Source organism: Trichomycterus rosablanca, chromosome 1 (assembly GCF_030014385.1).
Source record: "Trichomycterus rosablanca isolate fTriRos1 chromosome 1, fTriRos1.hap1, whole genome shotgun sequence".
Taxonomy (NCBI): Eukaryota; Metazoa; Chordata; class Actinopteri; order Siluriformes; family Trichomycteridae; genus Trichomycterus; species Trichomycterus rosablanca.
This window is the reverse complement of record NC_085988.1, coordinates 46,003,163-46,024,865: the sequence shown is the minus strand read 5'-3', so window position 1 is coordinate 46,024,865 and position 21,703 is coordinate 46,003,163. Positions and strand designations below refer to the sequence as shown.

Sequence of the window (21,703 nt, the reverse complement as noted above, 5' to 3'; positions counted from 1 at the left end):
TGCATCATGTTGTGCAACATTACTTGAGACACAGCCAAAAGAATTGGCTAAAACAGTGGCTTGACAAGGATCCAAACAAGGGAAATAATGCTTACATTTGAGTTAAATTAATTTATGTAAATATAGTTTTAAATATAGTGGTCTAAATACACAGTATATAGCATATTCCACAAACGTTTATTAGTCAAAAGTGGTTGAATTATTTTCTGTAATAGTAGAATACAGTGTAAGTTATAGATTACTTTTTATTTTAGATTTCTATATTTTCCATGTAATTTTTTGTTTATAATTATGTGGACTTGTTTGATGAATGGTTGAAATCTAGCAAACAAATAATGATAATTATGTGAAACAAATGGAAACAAATCAAGCATTCAAGCTGACCATGTCCAGCCAATCAAGCAACTCACAAAAATCCACAAAGTTGAATCAGTTCATCTGGACACAAGTTTGTTGTAGAGATACGTTTCGTCACTCAATCCGAATGACTTCTTCAGTCTGAGCTGGTGTTGAATACCCCAACCTTATATGCAGTTGATTTGCATAACGACCGATCACCACCCATTGCATAACAATGGAACTGGTGATCAGGTCCATATGAAATTCACAATGACCATTAATTACAATGGTCATGTGTGTCTTTCACACATGATTGGGGTAAAGCTCCAATTACGGCGTAGTATGATGGTGAGAGATGTACTCTCAGGCCCCCTCCCCGGTTCAGAGATGGTCGTTCCCTCTTCACGTAAATGGCCTCTTTGACTCCACGTTCAAACCAGCGTTCCTCCTTGTCAAGGATCTGCACATCTTCATCATTAAATGAGTGGCCGCTGGCTTGCAGGTGGGTGTAAACTGCAGAGTTCATATGGACCTGATCACCAGTTCCATTGTTATGCAATGGGTGGTGATCGGTCGTTATGCAAATCAACTGCATATAAGGTTGGGGTATTCAACACCAGCTCAGACTGAAGAAGTCATTCGGATTGAGTGACGAAACGTATCTCTACAACAAACTTGTGTCCAGATGAACTCATTCAACTTTGTGGATTTGTGTACCTGGATTATTGAGCATGCATCAACAAACTCACAAAAAGTTAACATTCATGCATTGAGTTTGGGTGGTACCTTGGTGTGGGGGTGTAGGAGGCAGTCGAAATTGTAGAGGCAGATCACATTTAACCATGGAGTCGACTATCTTAGCTTTACTACTGGAGATCCCGACTGTGCAGTGAATCCTGTCAAAGTCTTTGATGCTGGGAAGGGATGGGACGTTGATCTCAACCTAATAGAGACAGCATGGAGGTTTAATTACACTGATGTCTACACCGATCAGCCATAACATTAAAACCACCTCCTTGTTTCTACACTCACTGTCCATTTTATCAGCTCCACTTACCATATAGAAGCACTTTGTAGTTCTACAATTACTGACTGTAGTCCATCTGTTTCTCTACATACCTTTTTAGCCTGTTTTCACCCTGTTCTTCAATGGTCAGGACCACTACAGAGCAGGTATTATTAGGGTGGTGGATGATTCTCAGCACTGCAGTGACAATGGTGCTGGTATGAGTGGTGTAATCAGTGGTCACAGGACGCTGCCCACGGGACGCTGTTGGCTAAATATTATTGGTTGGTGGACTATTTTCAGTCCAGCAGTGACAGTGAGGTGTTTAAAAACTCCAGCAGCGCTGCTGTGTTTTATCCACTCATACCAGCACAACACACATTAACACACCACCACCACGTCAGTGTCACTGCAGTGCTGAGAATGATCCACCACCCAAATAATACCTACTCTGTAGTGGTCCTGGGAGAGTCCTGACCATTGAAGAACAGCATGAAAGAACAAAGCATGCAGAGAAACAGATGGACTACAGTCAGTAATTGTAGAACTAAAAAGTGCTTCTATATGGTAAGTGGAGCTGATAAAATGGACAATGTTTGTAGAAACAAAGAGGTGGTTTTAATGTTATGGCTGATCGGTGTATATAAGGTAGCCAACATCTCTGCACACTATTAATTGTAGTACATTTAATGGATACATAGATTTTAATGTTCGTAACAGCCATCTGACATTTTTGCTACATCAGATAGAAAATTTAAGTTCACTTTATTTACATTCAGAAGGAACCATAAAAGCTGTTCTACACCAGGTAATCAGAAAGTGCTGACATCAAAATATTGTAAGAAAGACTATCCTGTAAATAATACCTTCTTGTATACTACCTATAAAAGAAAGTAAAACCCCTTCCTAAGCATAAATGAACAAGCCAATCTTCAAAGACAAACTTTTGACATGAGACTGGGTTTTGCTAAAAAAAAAAAAGCATGCCACTTGTCTGCAAATATAAGGTTATGAGTACAAGCCCAGAACTAAAGTTCCTTTACCAGGTGGCTTGGCATTATCTCCGTGATTGGATAAGGACCATAGTCATTTAGGGAAAACCCTACAGTAGGGTTGCTGCTCCAATAAATCAAGTGGAGCCAGCTGAAGTGGTTTGGATAAATCATACAAATTCCCTACGGTTGGCACCCGGCTGGAGCTGTTTTAGGCAATTCTTTTTGAACAAAGACCCTGGGGCAGAACCAGAACCTAGCTGGCTTCAAAGTTGGCTTGTAAGTATATAGTGATCCCCCAAAGGAGATGGACTCTATCGCCAAGGAAAGTAAAATCTGGCCTGATCTTTACAGCCTGCTGCCAAGTTCTGTCATACTGGAACAGTTTCAGTGGAGAAAACTGTCTTGTATTGGGAAATGGTTTGATCTTACATGCCATCATGAACTTCATAAAGTGCCGGGAGATTTTAAATAAAAATCTGGGTCCCCATTCCAATATTTTAAAACTAGAAGTACAAAATGCAAGAGCACCACATAAACATTAAACCATGTTACCAACCCTTTATATATATTTACTTGGCTTACATTTAGTTCAATTTCTTTATTTAATAAAAATACATTTTTCACCCATATTTACCAAGAGCACCAATAACCAATGACCATAAATATTACATTATTTATAAAGCTAACTGTATAGGTGATATCACAAAAATATCTATTACCTGTTTTTACAAAGTCATGTACAGTGGATTCAGAAGGTATTCAGAGCCCAGATCTTCTTAATCTCTATTGGACTGGATGGCAGGCATCTGTGAACCTTTACATACCCTTTAGTTAACTGTGTCTTAACAATGGCTTCTGTCTTGCCACTTTGCAATAAAGACCTTATTTATGGATTGCTGCAGAGATTTTTGTTCAGCCAACAGGTTCCCCCATCCCTGCACAGAACTTCTGAAGCTCAGAGTGAACTTTCTGACCAAGACCCTTGTTGTTCGGAAGGCCAATCTGACCAGATGGCCAACTCTAGGAAGGTTGAAGGTTAAGACAGGCTTATACATTTGTATTGTAATATAACTGTTGAGGCCAGACAATGTAGTGTAAATTGTAGTCCCTTACAGACCCATGTGTGTGTCCTTCCAAAATATATTTAATTAGTTTAGTTTTCAAGGCAAACAGGATTTTTCGGAACATGATTAGAATGCTAAAAAGGTCTGAATACTTTAATAAATAAGATAATAAATTAACATCAAGGGGTTTGAATACCTTCTAAATCCACTGTTTATGCAAAACATTTCACTTCCAACAATAAGCTTTAAATGTACCTTACTGAGCTGTTTGCTGTATAGATGAAGCAAGAAAACATCTCAATTTAATTCTTCCAAATACTAAATGTTTGCACATTTCCTGTGCAAAGAAAGTTCAATAAATAATGCCTTGTCACGGCTCTGTGGTTATTTCACTTGCCCCAGACATGACACAAATAACCTCTTTTCTTTTTCTAAAGGAAGGTTTGTCTGTCTTTCAACAACAGGGCTTAGAAACCAGAACCATTCAAAACTAAAGCCAAATGTTTACATAAGGGACATGTCTTGAACAAGACATGAATATCATGGCAGTCCCAGGACTGTTCTTTTTTATTTTATTTTTTCTGTTTATAAGTATGTTGTAGAAATAAATACATACACACACACACACAGCAACCTCAAACCTTAACTGAAGTTTGGTGCTGATTACATGAACAAGGAAAACGCACATTCAGTCAAAAAAAAAATTCGTGAAGTCTGGAACTGATCTTGGACGAGATCATAAACATCTCATATCTCATAAACAATGTTCGAAATCATCCCAGATTAGGGCTATGCACGCCACTCAAATTCATGTCAAACCGTTGTCTTTGTAAAAAGCAATTTTAGCACAGGGTCATGCAAAAACAGAATACAGCAATCCCCAAACTATTTGAAGTTATAAGCATAGGATAGCATTTGGGACAGCATGAAAAATGCAAATAATAAAAAAACAGTTTCTTACATTGACTTTGACTTTTATTTCATTGCAGACAGGATGAACCTGAGATATTTCATGTTTTATCTGCTCAACATCATTTCATTTATTAATAAACATCCATTCCTGTATTTCAGGTCTGCAACACATTCCAAAAAAGTTTGGACAGTAAAGCATTTACTACTTTGTAATGTTGCCATTCCTTTTCACCACACTTAAAAGACATTTTGGCACCGAGGATACCAAGTGATTTAGACTCTGGCTTTTTGGTCCGGAGCACACGGCTCCTGGAATGCTGATTCATCTGACTACAATACACATTTCCACTGTGTGATGGTCCATCCTAGATGCCTCCGAGCCCAGAGAAGTCAACGCCGCTTCTGGGCATGGTTAACATAAGGCTTCTTTTTTGCACAGTAAAGTTTTTAGTGGCATTTGTGCATGTAACTCTGTATTGTAGTGCCGGACAAAGGTTTGCCAAAGTAATCCCTCACCCATGTGGTTATATCAGCTATTGTTGAGTGGTGGTTCTTGATGAAGTGCCATCTGAGGGATCGAAGATCACGGGCATTCAGCTTAAGATTGCGCCCTTGATCTTTACGCACTGAAATTTCTCCCGATTCCTTGACTGGTTTAATGATATTATACACTGTAGAGGGAGAAATATGCAAATCCCTTCCAATCTTTCTTTAATTTTCTCACGCATTTGTTGACAAACTGATCATCTTTGCTCATCAAAGACTCAGTCTTTCCTGGATGTACCAAACCATGATTACAATCACCTGTTGACATCACCTGTTTGGAATCACATAATTACTTAGTTTTTTCACCTCATTACTGGCCCTAAATTGCCCCAGTGCCAACTTTTTTTGGAATGTGTTGCAGGCCTGAAATGCAGGAATGGAGGTATATTAACAAATGAAATGAAGCTGAGCAGACAAAACATGAAATATCTTAGGTTCAAACTGTCTGCAATCAAATAAAAGTCAAAGTAAATGTAAGCATATGTATAAATGTAAATGCATTTATTTGCATTTCCATACTGTGCCAATGTTTTCTGATCTGGGGTTGTATAACAGATTTTTATAAAGCTGTTAGCAAAATGCAGGGGTACAATTACAAGAACTTTGTTAGAACATTAGGTTCTAACAAATGTAATAAATGTTAAAGGTATTAGATTGGAGTTAATAAAAATAATAGAAATAGGTATAAACTATGCTTAGTCTCAGCTTATTCCTCCATAGCAAACAGAGAAGTACAGGAAATTCTGATATAATTCAAACAATAAAAATAATGACACACAGCTATTAAACCACTGTAAAAGGCCACAGTAAAACCAAATGAGTAATGTGTGAGCAGCTGCTAAATAAACTGCTTTAGTATGCATTCCATTCTTTCTGTACATTTGCCATATGGTTTTATTGTGCAGCAGTCCGGTACTGAGAGTGGATCAGCACGCTCAGCTCTTATAATGACTATTTGAGAAAGGAAGTTTAAAAATAAGTGCAGTAATTGCATGTCTGACACCTGCACACTCACCTGCTGAGGTTTCTTGCAGCTCAGGTTGGGAGGATGGAAGGAGACTATTGTTACACACTGTTGTCTACGGCTCCACAGCCAGCCATTTTTCTCTTCAGCTCGACTACACTCCGACCTCCTGGTACACCTAGAGCACAGACCCAGCATGCACAACCCACAATTCACTATGAATAGTGCAACTCTATATTTTACCAGTTATTTTTTCCCCAGTTATTTGAAGGAGACCACTACAGGACCACCTTGAAAGGCATTTAAGTGGTAAACCATTGTTAGAACAATAGTGATACTGACATAGAAAGAACTCAGTACTGTTTTAGGTGCTTTATGAGTGTATTTGGCAGGGTATAGTAGCTGTGGGTTTTAAGTACGCTAATTTCAACAGCTGGGTTTAGTCCATAATAGTCCCTAAAATAAAGCAATGTCAAAAACTGACCACTAAGTAGGGGCTGGATTCAGGATTAAACAAATGCCCTGTAAAAAATCTGACCTGTATTAATTTTTTCTAGCCCCCTTCTACAATTCAAGCCTTCTATTATTTAAATGGATACATTTTTATAGAATATATACTAACACCATACACTGATCAGCCATAACATTAAAACCACCTCCTTGTTTCTACACTCACTGTCCATTTTATCAGCTCCACTTACCATTTAGAAGCACTTTGTAGTTCTACAATTACTGACTGTAATTCATGCCTTCTTTCATGCTGTTCTTCAATGGTCAGGACCACTACAGAGCAGGTATTAATTAGGTGGTGGATCATTTTCAGCACTGCAGTGACACTGACATGGTGGTAGTGTGTTAGTGTGCATTGTGCTGGTATGAGTGGATAAGACACAGCATCACTGCTGGAGTTTTTAAATACCGTTTCCACTCACTGTCCACTCTATTAGACACTCCTACCTAGTTGGTCCACCTTGTAGATGTAAAGTCAGAGACGATCGCTCATCTATTGCTGCTGTTTGAGTTGGTCATCTTCTAGACCTTCATCAGTGGTCACAGGACGCTGCCCACGGGGCGCTGTTGGCTGGATATATTTTTGGTTGGTGGACTATTCTCAGTCCAGCAGTGACAGTGAGGTGTTTACAAACTCCAGCAGCGCTGCTGTGTCTTATCCACTCATACCAGCACAACACACATTAACACACCACCACCATGTCAGTGTCACTGCAGTGCTGAGTGTGATCCACCACCTAAATAATACCTACTCTATAGTGGTTCTGGGAGAGTCCTGACCATTGAGGAACAGCATGAAAGGGGGCTAACAAAGCATGCAGAGAAATAGATGGACTACAGTCAGTAACTGTAGAACTACAAAGTGCTTTACCCCAGGTAGTTTTAAAGCTGGAGTAATTATATGCACCTTCATAATGCCTTTTCATAATGTTTTTGTATGACTGGTGCAGTCAAACTAGCCCTATCTTTAGCTATATTTATTTACAATCTCTATCTATGGATTTAAATAGCCACAAAGTCAAATGACATTACGGAACTAAAAGCAGAAAATTAGGTAATATATTATAAGCATCCATTTATGTTGACGTTCATAATTTTAACTCCATAGTGTTGTAGTGGTTTATATTAAATGACAGTGGTTGTTTGGTTTGATAAATAGCACATTAAATCATGCACATCCATAGTAAAACCCTTCTGTTTATTCTGTTTTACAGTTTATTTGGGCTTAAATACCCCTCAAACTATATTAGCAGATGGTCTTTCTGATTATTTTTTATTACTTGTATTAAGTTTTACTGTGTGACAATATTCATAAGGCACCCTAATTATGTTACTTGTTAAAACCTAGCATTTACCATAGCAATAGAGACATGATACAATGCTGGATTCAAACACAATTATATTACAGGATTATAAATTGAACAGTTTGGTTGTTTATTGATAAATAAAAGTTTGTACACTACATGACCAAAGTTCAATGTGGACCCTCCTTCTGAATATTAAGTGTAAGTGTTTACCCACAACCATTGTTAATAGATGTATACAATCCCTTACATTAAATAAATATGTTTCTGAGGTCACTGTTCCAGCACAGTGGTACCTATATGCACAAAGATGAGGCCTGCACTGGCGTTCAGAGTTTTTGACCTCAATCTCACTGAAGTCTGAAAACCTTTGGATAACTACAAGCATGGTCTTCTTGTCCAGCATCAATGCCTGACCTCACAAATGCACTTTTGAGTGCATTTAATGAGCACACATTTCCAAGGAGACAATACTATCTTCATTGCATCCCTAGATGTCAAAAAGGGGCATCCAACTCCATAATAATGGGTGCGGTTTTTAAATACAATGTACAGGAGTCCAAATACTTCTGGCCATATATTGTACTTTTTTAACCTGAGTTAATTCCAGTATTTGTCACTGAATGTACCATTCAGATCAAATATAATATATAAATAAAGACGTACACCGATCAGCCATAACATTAAAAACACCTCCTTGTTTCTACACACACTGTCCATTTTATCAGCTCCACTCACCATATAGAAGCACTTTGTAGTTCTACAATTACTGACTACTGTTAGCCCCCTTTCAAGCTGTTCTTCAATGGTCAGGACCCCCACAGGTTTACCACAGAGCAGGTATTATTTAGATGGTGGGTCATTCTCAGCACTGCAGTGACACTGACATGGTGGTGGTGTGTTAGTGTGTGTTGTGCTGGTATGAGTGGATAAGACACAGCAATGCTGATGGAGTTTTTAAACACATCACTCACTGTCACTGCTGGACTGAGAATAGTCCACCAACCAAAAATATCCAGCCAACAGAGCCCCGTAGGCAGCATCTTGTGACCACTGATGAAGGTCTAGTAGATGACCAACTCAAACAGCATCAATAGATGAGCGATCGTCTCTGACTTTACATCTAATAGAGTGGACAGTGAGTGGACACGGTATTTAAAAACTCCAGCAGCTGTTGTGTCTGAACCATTCATACCAGCACACCACACACTAACACACCACCACCATGTCAGTGTCACTGCAGTGCTGAGAATCATCTACCACCTAAATAATACCTGCTCTGTGGTGGTCCTGACCATTGAAGAACAGGGTGAAAGCAGGCTAAAAGGTATGTAGAGAAATAGATGGACTACAGTCAGTAATTGTAGAGCTACAAAGTGCTTCTATAGGGTAAGTGGAGCTGATAACATGGACAGTGAGTGTAGAAACAAGGAGGTGGTTTTAATGTTATTGCTGATCAGTGTATAATTAAAATCATAAATACTTCACCTGCCCTCCAGGACACACCAGCCACAGTATGGGTCTTTGCTGCTCATGCAGGCTTTGCAGTCTAATTTCTGGTGGCACAACTGCACTGGCACCTTGGTGATCTGCATACCCAAAAAAAAAAAAAAAAAAAAACCCCAGCAGGAATATGTTAACGTTCCTATTTTGATGTTTTGGCATCATTATAATGCAGTACAGGCAGCATAAGTATGCAGCGAACATAAAATAAGACATTAGAGTATGTGCCTCCAACAAGATACATTACGCACAAGCAAAGAAATGAACCCTTTAACAAACACAAACAGGCTTAATGCTTTGATAAATGACTTTAGTTTGGCACCTTTTTCTCTGTAGTGATGTATATGTGACTCTGGGTGTTGTCGAAGAATAAATTCTTATTCACACGCTCGCCCATGTTGTCCCCAGGAACCCTGTTGTACACCTCTGCTGTGCTTGACAAATAAACCTGCGTAGTTGAAGAGAACAATAGTCATGGAGCAGGTCACAATTATACGCTGCACTACAGGACAAGAGGAATTTGTCATCAGTAACCAAAACCCACACACAGCATCCCACATATCTGAAACGCACCTGACAAAATGTCACCTCTAAATGAATGCCCTATAGGCTGGCTAATGACCACAAACTCCAGGATTCTGCTGTAAAACTCCCGAAATAGCCCCGACTACTCTTCATTATGTGCTGCTATCTGTAAGGTCCTGGTGAGTGAAGGAAAGATGCCAGCATTTCCACTCTCCGTTCCTTTCCTAGCTGAGTGGATTTAAGTAGGAGGCATTTTCTTCACATCTAATAATACTAAAATTAGAATAAAAAGACCAATTTTTTCCAGGTGTTCTGCAAACCTGAATGTAATACACCGATCAAGCATAACATTATGACCACCTTCTTGTTTCTATCTCACTGTCCATTTTATCAGCTCCACTTACCATATAGGAGCACTTTGTAGTTCTACAATTACTGACTGTAGTCCATCTGTTTCTCTACATACTGTTGTAGCCTGCTTTCACCCTGTTCTTCAATGGTCAGGACCCACAAAGGACGACTACAGCAATGCAGTGACAATGACATGGTGGTGGTGTGTTAGTGTGTGTTGTGCTGGTATGAGTGGATAAGACACAGAAATGCTGATGGAGTTTTTAAACACATCACTGTCACTGCTGGACTGAGAATAGTCCACCAACCAAAAATATATCCAGCCAACAGCGCACCGTAGGCAGCGTCCTGTGACCACTGATGAAGGTCTAGAAGATGACCAACTCAAACGGCAGCAATAGATGAGCGATCGTCTCTGACTTTACATCTACAAGATGGACCAACTAGGTAGGAATGTCTAATAGAGTGGACAGTGAGTGGACACAGTATTGAAAACTCCAGCAGCGCTGCTGTGTCTGATCCATTCATACCAGCACAACACACACTAACACACCACCACCATGTCAGTGTCACTGCAGTGCTGAGAATGATCCACCACCCAAATAATACCTGCTCTGTGGGGGTCCTGACCATTGAAGAACAGAGTGAAAGCAGGCTAAAAAAAGTATGCAGAGAAACAGATGGACTACAGTCAGTAATTGTAGAACTACAAAGTGCTTCTATATGGTAAGTGGAGCTGATAAAATGGACAGTGAGTGTAGAAACATGGAGGTGGTCATAATGTTATGCCTGATCGGTGTATATATGCGACAGATTTGTTCAATTGCAAGATCGTGAAAAGCCAAGTCATAAAAGCCAAGATATAACACAGTTCATACTGTATTTTGGTATATACAGAGAAGAGGCAGGAATATATACAAATGTTGGAATATATTAATTTCAAAGATAGGTTCATTATTTGTATGGTTTGTACATGGATTCTGAAGCTTTGACAATCTTCCAGCTCTTTCTGGGATAAAGAAGGTGGAGATTTACTCCAGTCTGTGCTCCGGAACTTCCTAAAACGGTTCAATGGTGTCTAAATCTAGTGATTACAGACTTGGAAGGTGCTCGACTTCATCCTGGAGTTCACCCAACCGCTTAATAATTTTAGCAGTTGGCATAGGAGCATTATAATCTTGGAAAATGGGAACATGTGTCTGTGCCATAGAGTGTACTTAGTTCTTTAAAAAATCCTCATATTTGTTGGCTGTATACAAGCATGTAAAACAATCACTAGACTCACTATCCACCAGATAGCTGCTCATAATGGTTGGTAGGACAAAGTGTCGACATTTGGCTTACTTTAACATGAACAGATCCATAAAGCAAATATGATTAAAGTTTACATTGCTCAGGTTTTGTGCTCCATCCACAAAGTTATGCATGTCTGAGCACTGGAAGCATTACCATGAAATCTAGCTGAACTCATGTGAACTCATGAAACACATTATAAAGTCAGGGTCATTGGAAATGGGCATCTTTACAGGAAAGCAAAGTTAGGTGTAGCAAAATGTTGTGTTTGGAAGTGATCGTGATTTCTGTTTTATTTATTTTTACTAGTTGCTTCCTAGTCGCAGATGAGAAGCAGGAATACACTCTGGACAGAGCACCAATTCATCTTAGTTTTCTCTAATTAATCAAATAAAATTAACAGCAATATGTGTAAGCTTTGCTAGGATGAGCTTATCAGCTTACATAACATCGGCAATTCATCAATGTTTTATTGTTTATTTATTTAGCAATTGCTAGGTTCTATGTAGTTTGTCTCTAATGTCTGATTATTATTATTATTATTAGTGCAGTCAAGTCAATTCTGACCCCTGGAGATCATATGGATAGTGTTTTTCCAGTACACCCCATCAGACTTCTTAATGGCTAAGCCATAATTGTCTATTCCAATAAATTGGTTCTTTTCATAATGTGTCCAAATAAAAAGCTTTACTTTGGTTTTCTGGGCTTTAAGTGAAAGGTTAAATTTGGTTAAGGATCCATTTGTTTGTCTTCTAAGCCATCCACTGCACTCTTCAAAGGTTTTCTCCAGCACCAAAGTTCAAAGGCATCAATATTCTTCATGTCCTACTTTTTCTATTGTCCAGCATTTACATCCATAAAGAACCACAGAAACTACCATAATCAAGACACTACTGATCTTTGTTTGGAGAGACAAACTTTACAGACTCCTGTCCAACATACAGTAACTGTAACCCTACGCTCAGATCTGCATCGATTTTTAGCCTCTTATCACCTGAAATGTTTAACGCTCATCACCCTGTGTTCACACTGAAAGCGTCATTATCACCTGTGGGCGTTTGGCTGCCATGGTTTAACAGACGCCAAGAAAAAAGAAGAAAATGCCATCGGAATACAGCGTACTTTACTGATTAGTATCTACAGAACATATAGAAAAAACTATTTGATCACAAATCAAATACAAATCAGATTCCTTACCTAGTTTTTTTTTTTTTTTTACCAGAAATCAGATGTGTTTCTGGTAAATCGCTTGTCTATAAATTTTTCATCCCTTCATAGTGCATCACTGCCTGTGCAGTCAACATGACAAGAAAACTGTTTGTTCTTTGCGATTGCTGCTGTCTATTTGTGGAAGTTTGACACCGCAACAATGTGTTTCTCTGCAATTTCTAATAGAAACCAAAACAGTGCACTGTTTCACTGTGGGGCGGCACAGTGGCTCGGTGGATAGCACTGTCGCCTCACAGCAAGCAGGTCCTGGGTTCAATCCCCAGGTGGGATGGTCCGGGTCCTTTTTAAAAAAAATGCATTTTCTCCCCTTTTTCTCCCCCTTTAGCGCATCCAGTTGCCCAATTGCATCATGTTTCCTGTCCACCTATGCCGATCCCTGCATCTTATCACCCACACATTGACGAGTGTTGTGCCACCTAGTGTTGTGTACAGACAGACACACTCTTTCCTCATCTCTGTGTAGGCGCCTCTAATCAGCCAGCAGAGGTCGTGATTGCACCAGTCTGACAGACAGAGACCCATATCCGGCTTAGTCCCGCCCATCAGAACAACAGGCCAATCGTTGTTCATGTGACCGTTCGGCCTCAGCCGGCAAGGCAGAGCTGATATTCGATACGATGTATTCGAGATCCCAGCTCTGGTTGCAGCTTGTGTTTTTACCGCTGCGCCACCTGAGCGGCTAGTCCAGGTCCTTTCCGTGCTGAGTTTGCATGTTCTTCCCGTGTCTGCGTGGGTTTCCTACCACAGTCCAAAAACATGCAGTCAGGTTAATTGAAGGCACTGAATTGCCCTATAGGTGAATGTGTGTGTATGTGTCTCTGCCCTGAGATGGACTGGACTAGTAATCGAAAGGTCGCTGGTTCAAGCCCCATTACTGCCAGGTTGCCACTGTTGGGCCCCTGAGCAAGGCCCTCAACCTTCAATTGCTTAGACTGTATACTGTCACAGAACTGTAAGTCACTTTGCATCTGATAAGTGCTGTAAATGTAAATGGTCAACTTTTTTTGTGTCATAGACTCCTGTTGTTGGAATCGCCAGCTCCAATTAAAAACCCAGTTGCTTTGTCACGTCGTAAAAGACACCCAGTCGCTTTGTCACTTCTCATCGCTGCTGGTCTAAACGTACCTTAATGTTACCAAGGTGGAACGTTTACTGAAGACAAAGAAATGAAAATGTGCTTTCTTTTCTAATTCTAAGAAATACTGGAAATATAAAAATGATGACTTATACTGGTGTAATTTAATGTATTTATTTTTAATTCAATCATTTATTCAAATTCACCAACCACTTTATTCACATCAGGGCCAATTGTTCCAGAGCCTACCTTGAAAGACTGGTAACAAGACAGGTATACACCATGGACAGAGCATCAATTTATCTCATTCATCACATTCTCATACTTGCGTACACCTAGGGGCATAACAGTGAGAAATGGGAAGCTGCAGCAATATCTAAAACTTGCGTGAGTAGAGTAAAAATGAGAGTGGGAATACACAACAAAATAAACAGATAAGAAGCATCACATGCACATACTATATCAGCGTGAAACACAGAGCAGAGGAGAGCTGATGAGTTCCAGATACCATCCTATAGTATATACTGAATATTGTGCTAAAATACTGTAGATTTTTACCTACTATTTTGAGCAAACTGTATAGGATATTGAGAGCAAATTGAGACACAGCCCTCCACCTTTCTAAAGGAGTGTCCTCTGTGCTCTGTGTGCAGCCTAATACAGTGGATATTGTAACAGAATATTTCATATTTGAGTTTGCAGTCCCCATACATAACACATCGCCCTATGTGCCTGCCTAAGGACAATTTAGAGTAGCTATTACAACTATTGGCATGTTTTGGGAGGTGAGAGGAAACCTACACACATTAATTTCCTACAAACAGTGAACAGAGATGAGGTTTAAACCAAGGACCTCAGACTTCCAGGAGCTCTGCAGCACCCACACTTCAAGCTAGCCTGGCATATGATCATTTCAACTTCTAAACTTCTGTTAATGAAGTAAAAAAAAGTGTTTTCAGTTCCTGCACATAGAAGCAGAAAATAATCTCTATTTCATGCCCTAAAGCCCTGATCATTCTGGCATCTATTAGTGCTTTGGAGGCTGTTCACACTGCTGCCACCTTCCTTTCCATTTTTGTGTCTTACATAACCAGTCTACCTCAATCTAGAATTCTTGCCAAACGCTATCACTTTTACTGAGTCTCAAGATTTAACGGTTTTTCTTACAGCCTGCCTTCAGCTCTGTAACACTTACCTTTAGTACCTCTCCTACTGAGTTTCCCAGGAAGGCTATCGTGTGGTCATTCTCCACAGCGATGGCCACTGCAGTCAGATAACCCCGAGCCTTTACGGTAAAGAAAGCCTCGGCCTGCAGGGCGAACTCTGGTTTGCTGGCCAAGGGAGAGCGCAGGAACTCTGCTCCACACCGGTTCTGGTCCACTATTTCCTTCTACATAAAGAAAAGAATGCAACATTTATACAAAATCTATAAAGATCTGTTAATCCATCTTATGCCCTGAAGAACATATACTTTATAATTTATAGAAGTTCATTTTCTTATACAGTATTTTCTATAGAGGAGTGACACAAGTTATGTTTTACACTTTGGTTACATTTATGACAGGTTATTACAGGTTACACATGATACATCAGTTTAAGTTAATCTCCAATTCACCTCACTTGCATGTCTTTGGACTGTCGGAGGAAACCGGAGCTCCTAAAGGAAACCCACTCAGACACGGGGAAAACATGGAAACTCCACACAGAAAAGACCTGAATCGTTCCATCTGGGAATCAAACCCAGGATCATCTTGCTGTGAGGCGACAGTGCTACCCACCAAGCCACCATGCTGCCCCAAACCTATAATAAATCTGTAATATTAAATGTATGTATCACTATGAATTTTTTTTTATGCATTCTCCCTTTTTCTCCCAATTTTTTACCCAATTGCGTTATGCTTCCTCTCCACTGGAGCCGACCCCCGCCCCGATTGAGGAGAACGAAGCTAACCCACGCCCGCTCCGACACGTGGGCAGCAGCCGTATGCATTTTGTCACCTACACTTTGACGATGCGGATCAGCACTATGTACGGAGAGACACATCCTGACAGCACTCTTTTCCCGTCTCTGTGCAGACGCCACTAATCAGCCAGCAGAGGTCGTAATTGCATTAGTTATGAGACAGTCCCTATCCAGCTTTAATATCCCACCCTTATATGAACAACAGGCCAATCGTTGGTCGTGTCGCTGCTCAGCCCATCCGGCAGCCAGAGCTAAGACTCAATAAGATGTATTCGAAATCCCAGCTCTGGTGTGCTAGCGTGTTTTAAATGTAAAGTCAAACATTAGTTCCAAATGTAATTACCACTTTATTTGAAATGCTATATGTGTCAAGATCACTTTACAGATCAACATTACTAATACTAGTGAGCTTTTGATGTTTCTCTGGCTGCCTTTTATTTAGCTGGAAAAACCACTGCACTTCTTCAGAGGCTGATTGTTTTCTGTACTGCCTGACTATTAGGGTGTGTCAAATTATTTGTCAAGTAACCCCCAACTACATTGGTTTCCCAACCTAAAAGAATCAGAAATGGATTTTTACTTCCACAAAAAAACGTTACAAGCAAATATAGTGTTCAGTGTTTGTTTTGCAGTAAGCTGCTATTAAGGTGCAGCATATCATTACTGGTATACCCCACTTTGCAAAAGTTCACTTTAGGCCTCTTCGCTTTTATAAAAGATTCACATTAGAACAGTACCTGGTTTTGCTGACCAAAACAAATTTAATGGAAAAAGGCAAAAAGTGAAATTGTGTTCTGCGTTTGTTTTGCAGCAATTATAGAGGCAGCGATTCTGGTCAGTGAAACTACACTGTACTTTCTACTTTATGTGGGCTGTGTATCATCTCATTCCTGCTTTTATTATGTGTTAGTTATATTTTAGGTTTTATGCTTTTAATGTTTATGATTTAGTGGATAATTTTTGCATCTGGGAAGGCTCAAAACTTTTCCCATATAAATGAATGTTAATTGCTTTAGAGAGATTACTTGTAGCTACACTATATGGGCAAAATTATGTGGACACAATTCCGTTTCAGCCACACCTACTGCTAAAAGGCATAAAACAATAAACCATGTAAAATAATGTAATGTCACGAATGCAGCCTCTCTGTGCTTCCAGAGTGTGTGTATGTGCCACGCCCCGGTCTCTGGGAGCACATGGTTAGGGAGGTTCTGGTTTATGTTGTCAAGCCTACGCCTCCTCATTCTGATTGGTCAATGATGCTAATGATCCACAGCTGCTCCTCGTTGCAGGTAATACTCAGGGCATTTAAGAGAGCAGCTTTGGATCCCTCAGTGGACTATTTTTTGTTTGGTTGGCTCTTGTCTAGTCCATGCTCTTGTTCATGCGTAGTGTTAGTCTAAGATCATGTTTAGCTTAGTTCATGTGTGTTTAGCGTTAGCTTTAGCATAGGTCATGTTTTAGTGTCTTGTCTTGTTCTATCATGTTTTGTTTCTTGTCTGTTGTTTAAAATAAATCTTAGAAACATCTCTGCGTGTGTCCGCCCCTCTTGTCACGTCTTAGCCCCCATCGTTACGTAATAGCCTCCCCCGACTGATCCACAGCTGCCTTCTTATATGCCATGAGCACATTATCTGAGATGAGGTGGATATTTTATTATTTTTTTAAATATTTTGTTTATGCAGTTTCTCCCCTTTTTCTCCCTTTTTAGTGTGTCCAATTGCCTGATTGCATCATGCTTCCTCTCCACCAATGCCAATCCCTGCTCTGATTGAGGAGAACGAAGCTAACCCACGCCCCCTCCAACACATGGGCAGCATGCCGTATGCATCTTATCACCTACACTTTGACGAGTGCAGTGCAGCTCAGCAATGTGTATGGAGAGACACACCCTGAGAGCACTCTTTTCGATGAGGTGGATAATTAAACCGAGACCAATCACAATGAGGGGGGTGTTGGCTTAACACAAGACAAACCACTTCTAACATGTGCTCCTTGAGAGGTGGGCATGGCAGGTGCACGGAAGCTGTATTCGTGACATTGCTACCAACTTTGTGGCAACATTTTAAAGAATGTTCTCTTTTAAGTGTTTTCAAGCATGGCTGTGGCCCTGTGCTTGAAGCAAGGTCCTACTGGTTGATAGGTCTGGTCAGGAGGAACTCCAGTAACATGCACCAAGCCCTGCTTTCAACCCTACTAAGCTTGTTGAACAATGAATACATGAATTACATGCCTATCATTCAAGCCCAACATCAATCCCTGAACTTACAAAAGCTCAGAATGGGCTCAAATATCCATAGACACAACATCTTATAGAAATCTTTAACTAAAAAGTGGAGGCTGTTATCCCATAGAGGTCCAGCAAGCTCATGGTTTGGTGTCCACTTACTTTTGGCCATATAGTGCATATTTGATGCAGTCTTTCTCAGTCATTTGGTAGTATAAATATGGACAGTATTGATAACCAAACTGAAGTTAGTCAAATTCAATATAACTAGTCAAGTAAAGCCCTGTGTTTTACAATGATGTGACACATGTTTTGGTAAATGCTTTTTTAAATTAAATCTGTTATGGCTACAGCTTTACACTGTAGTTTTTTGTTTTTTTACATAGGAACATGCAATTGACTACAATTAATAAGTATTTAATATAAAATAATACATGCCTGGTAATACCAGAACTGATGTGTTCCAAATATCAGTCTAATTAGTCTTTGAACTCCAGTTCTGTTACTATTCTATCATTTAGTATAGACATAATGTTTCTAGGGCACTCAAGATCCAGGTTCAAATCTCATTGCTGCTATCTACACAGACATGATCGGCTATGTCTGTGAGGGAAGGGGGGCTGCTGAAGCCCTGTGATGGACTGACTTCTCATTCAGGATATTCCTGGTGGAACCACATTCGCAGCAAGTGTTTGAGGAAAATGAAATAAAAGAAAATAATGTGTTGTAAGTAGTGTTAGCTCAACAGTAAGAAGGTCACTGATTGAAGCCCCACCATGGCGCCATTGTTAGACTGTGAACCCTTGTGTGTGATTTGTTAATTGTTTTATTTGCATTTACATCCATTAGGTTCACCTTTACTTTTTCTTTAATGTTTTGGCGGACCAACTTGAATTAATTTTATGAAACAAAATTAAAATGTGATGCCTGTAACACACTTACAAAAAAAGTAAATAGTTTTTTAGAACATTTAAGTAATGTATAAAATATTTCGTATAAGCCAGATGAACTGGTAACATGTGAAGGTACCATGATTGGGTATAAAAGGAGGATCCACCAAAAGCTCAAAAGATGAAACAGAATGAGCAAAAGGAATGAATCTTTACCGTAGATAAGAGCACAGCTCCCTGATTTGATTCCATTGACTAATTCGTTTAAAAAGAGTCGTTTCGGACTTGTTTCACTAAGTGATTCAGTGAAGCTTTACTAAGTGATTAGTTAGAAACTAACAATTTGGTATAGTGATAGTAAACAACATTTGCCACATGAATAAAGTGTTGGTAATAAAATTGCAGACCTACTTACACTCACTGAAACTTTGGATTAAAAATTTTTTTTAAGCATAATAATATAATAATTTGAGCGTAATCATGGCATTTAGCTGTTTTTTCTGAGGCTTTAAGGGGTTTTATATAACATTAAACTATAATTTTTGTGTTACCTTAGAAACTTTCTGAATGAAAAGCCTTAGAAACTAGGTATGTCATTCAGGCGGAAAATCCACAAAATAGGCTGGACAGCCAAGGGGTTAACAAATCATTCTATTTTCATGAATTTACATTGTTCTAATTTCAGTGTGATTAAAATAATAATAACCATTTTTGTCTGTGTAACCACACACTATGAACAAGCATATGCAAACAGCACGTTTCTGATGTAACTGTGTCTTACTTACACTGTGTCGATGGGCACACGGATTGCCTGCAGTTGATAAATAGGGGCTGTACACAGCTGGTCTTCCTCCAATCTTCCCATAGTCAGTGTAGCAGGCGCTAAGAATGTCTTCCACCTTCTCATTAATGCGCTTCAATGGATACATGCAAAGAGCTGAATCTGTGGCATTCTCACCATCTGGAGTGGCTACTATAAACAGCATTTTATCCCAGACTGTAACCGTTCCAAACAAACCAGAATTCATCACATGAGCCAGCTCCTCTCCTGGCCTGGTCACATAAGCAGCCTGAACTTTATTGTAGTGGACACCATTTGCACTACAGTTTAGCTGCAGCTCTGTGTAGGAGTAATAGCCTTCGTCCTTCTCGCACAGGCGGGACACAAATGTAAAGTTTTTGTTATCCGTCCCGCCCTGTGTGCGAGAGAAAAGAAAATACACATAGCCTTGGTCTTTAAAAGCAAAGCGAAACTGGTGCTGATATTTCGGGGCAAAAGGGATGGCCTGCACAGCCGACGCCTCCACGATGCTCTCGAACACAACCCATTCCTTATAGTTCTCCAAGATGCGTGTAGTGATCAGCTTAGGGTGGTCCTCCTGGCTACCGTAGCCCTTCCCAACCAGAAAGACATTGAATGGCTTTTTCCCGGGTTCGTCTTTGAATTGGAATGTTGCCATGACGCCCACAACCGAAACGCTTTCCTCGATGCTGGCAGCGTACGTCCTTTCCCCTTTACTGTCACTATAGTAGATCTGCTGGTTCACATTGCTCAGGTTGAGCAGGGAGCAGAGACCCCTGTACACACTTCCACATGCAATCAGAGAACCATTAACAGAGTTCACCAACAGAAGTTTGTTAAAATTGTTTGTATCCTTAAGGTCTGCGGACGTGCATGTGGACACAGGTGGTGTGCAGCTGCGAGCATCTTTCTTCGGTCCCGTCTCAGCTTTGGCCTCCAGCTGGAGAGAGGCATCAAGCTGATAAATGGCGTTGACGGCACCTAGATAAACTCGGCCGGTTGCTGGATCCTGCACTACGTTGTTGATGCGCGTAGCTGTCGTGAAGTCCAGAACTGACCCCTCGCAGACAATAGAGGAGATACAGACCAAGAACAGGATCATCTGCATCCAACCTCCCATCTCTGTTGAAATAAACAAGAGAAGTAATTAAATAAACCATTCATTACACAAATGTCACTGAATTATTAAATGCCTTCATGCAAGATGTGCTGAGAATCTTGCATGCATAATGCATTATAAATGTATTGATACAGCATCTTTAATATATCAGAAATGTACTTTTACAGCATTTAGCAGATGCTTTCGGAGTGCCTGAATTTAGACAATTGAGTTTGAGTGACCTTGCTCAGGATCCCAAAAGCAACAGCTTGGTGGAGGTGGGGCATAAACCAGCAACCTTCATTTTACTAGTCCAGTACCTTGATGCATTAAAGCATTAAAGCATTTATAGTACTGGTGATATCTGCCAAAGTGTAACCTATGTGTAAAAACACTGAAACACTAACACTTGGTTTGTAGCTGTTTAAGTTAGCGGTGCTATTGACCGACAGGGCACCTACTCATTGTGAGCAGGTTCAAAGATGCAGCTGTCGTCTATGCAAGTGTCAGAGGGGTCTCGTGATAGTCAATAGGAGGGAATTGGAGATGACTAGATTAGAAGCACAGTAAAATACAAAACAAAACAAATAAATGTTATATCTGGTGTAAAGCAAATATAGTGCTTGGGTGGCATAGTGGTCTATTACGCTAGCCCACCACCACTAAGATCAAGGTTTAAGTCTTGGCAGTGCTATTAGCTGGTCAAGCTGTGTAGAAATGTTTGGCTATGGCCTGCAACTGATTGGCACATTGTCCATTATATATACACCAGTCAGCCATAACATTAAAACCACCTTCTTGTTTCTACACTCACTGTCCATTTTATCAGCTCTACTTTCCATATAGAAGCACTTTGTAGTTCTACAATTACTGACTGTAGTCCATCTGTTTCTCTGCATGCTTTGTTACCCCCCTTTCATGCTGTTCTTCAATGGTCAGGACTCTCCCAGGGTCACTACAGAGTAGGTATTATTTGGTGGTGGATCATTCTCAGCACTGCAGTAACACTGACATGGTGGTGGTGTGTTAGTGTGTGTTGTGCTGGTATGAGTGGATAAGACACAGCAATGCTGTTGGAGTTTTTAAACACATAACTGTCATTGCA

General features: G+C 40.0%; 1 protein-coding gene across 1 annotated transcript in view; it reads right to left on the bottom strand.

The window, feature by feature from the left end:
- The window catches only part of plxnb2b (plexin b2b), a 123,940-nt gene extending 103,321 nt beyond the window's left edge, over positions 1-20,619 (bottom strand). Inside the window, exons 1-6 of the mRNA XM_063004078.1 lie at positions 19,483-20,619; positions 14,813-15,007; positions 9,466-9,591; positions 9,129-9,229; positions 5,878-6,004; positions 1,126-1,282 (exon numbers count right to left, since the gene is read on the bottom strand). Coding sequence (XP_062860148.1) covers positions 1,126-1,282; positions 5,878-6,004; positions 9,129-9,229; positions 9,466-9,591; positions 14,813-15,007; positions 19,483-20,619 — 1,843 coding nt within the window. The remainder of the gene's footprint in view (positions 1-1,125; positions 1,283-5,877; positions 6,005-9,128; positions 9,230-9,465; positions 9,592-14,812; positions 15,008-19,482) is intronic.
- Positions 20,620-21,703: the final 1,084 nt, after the last annotated feature.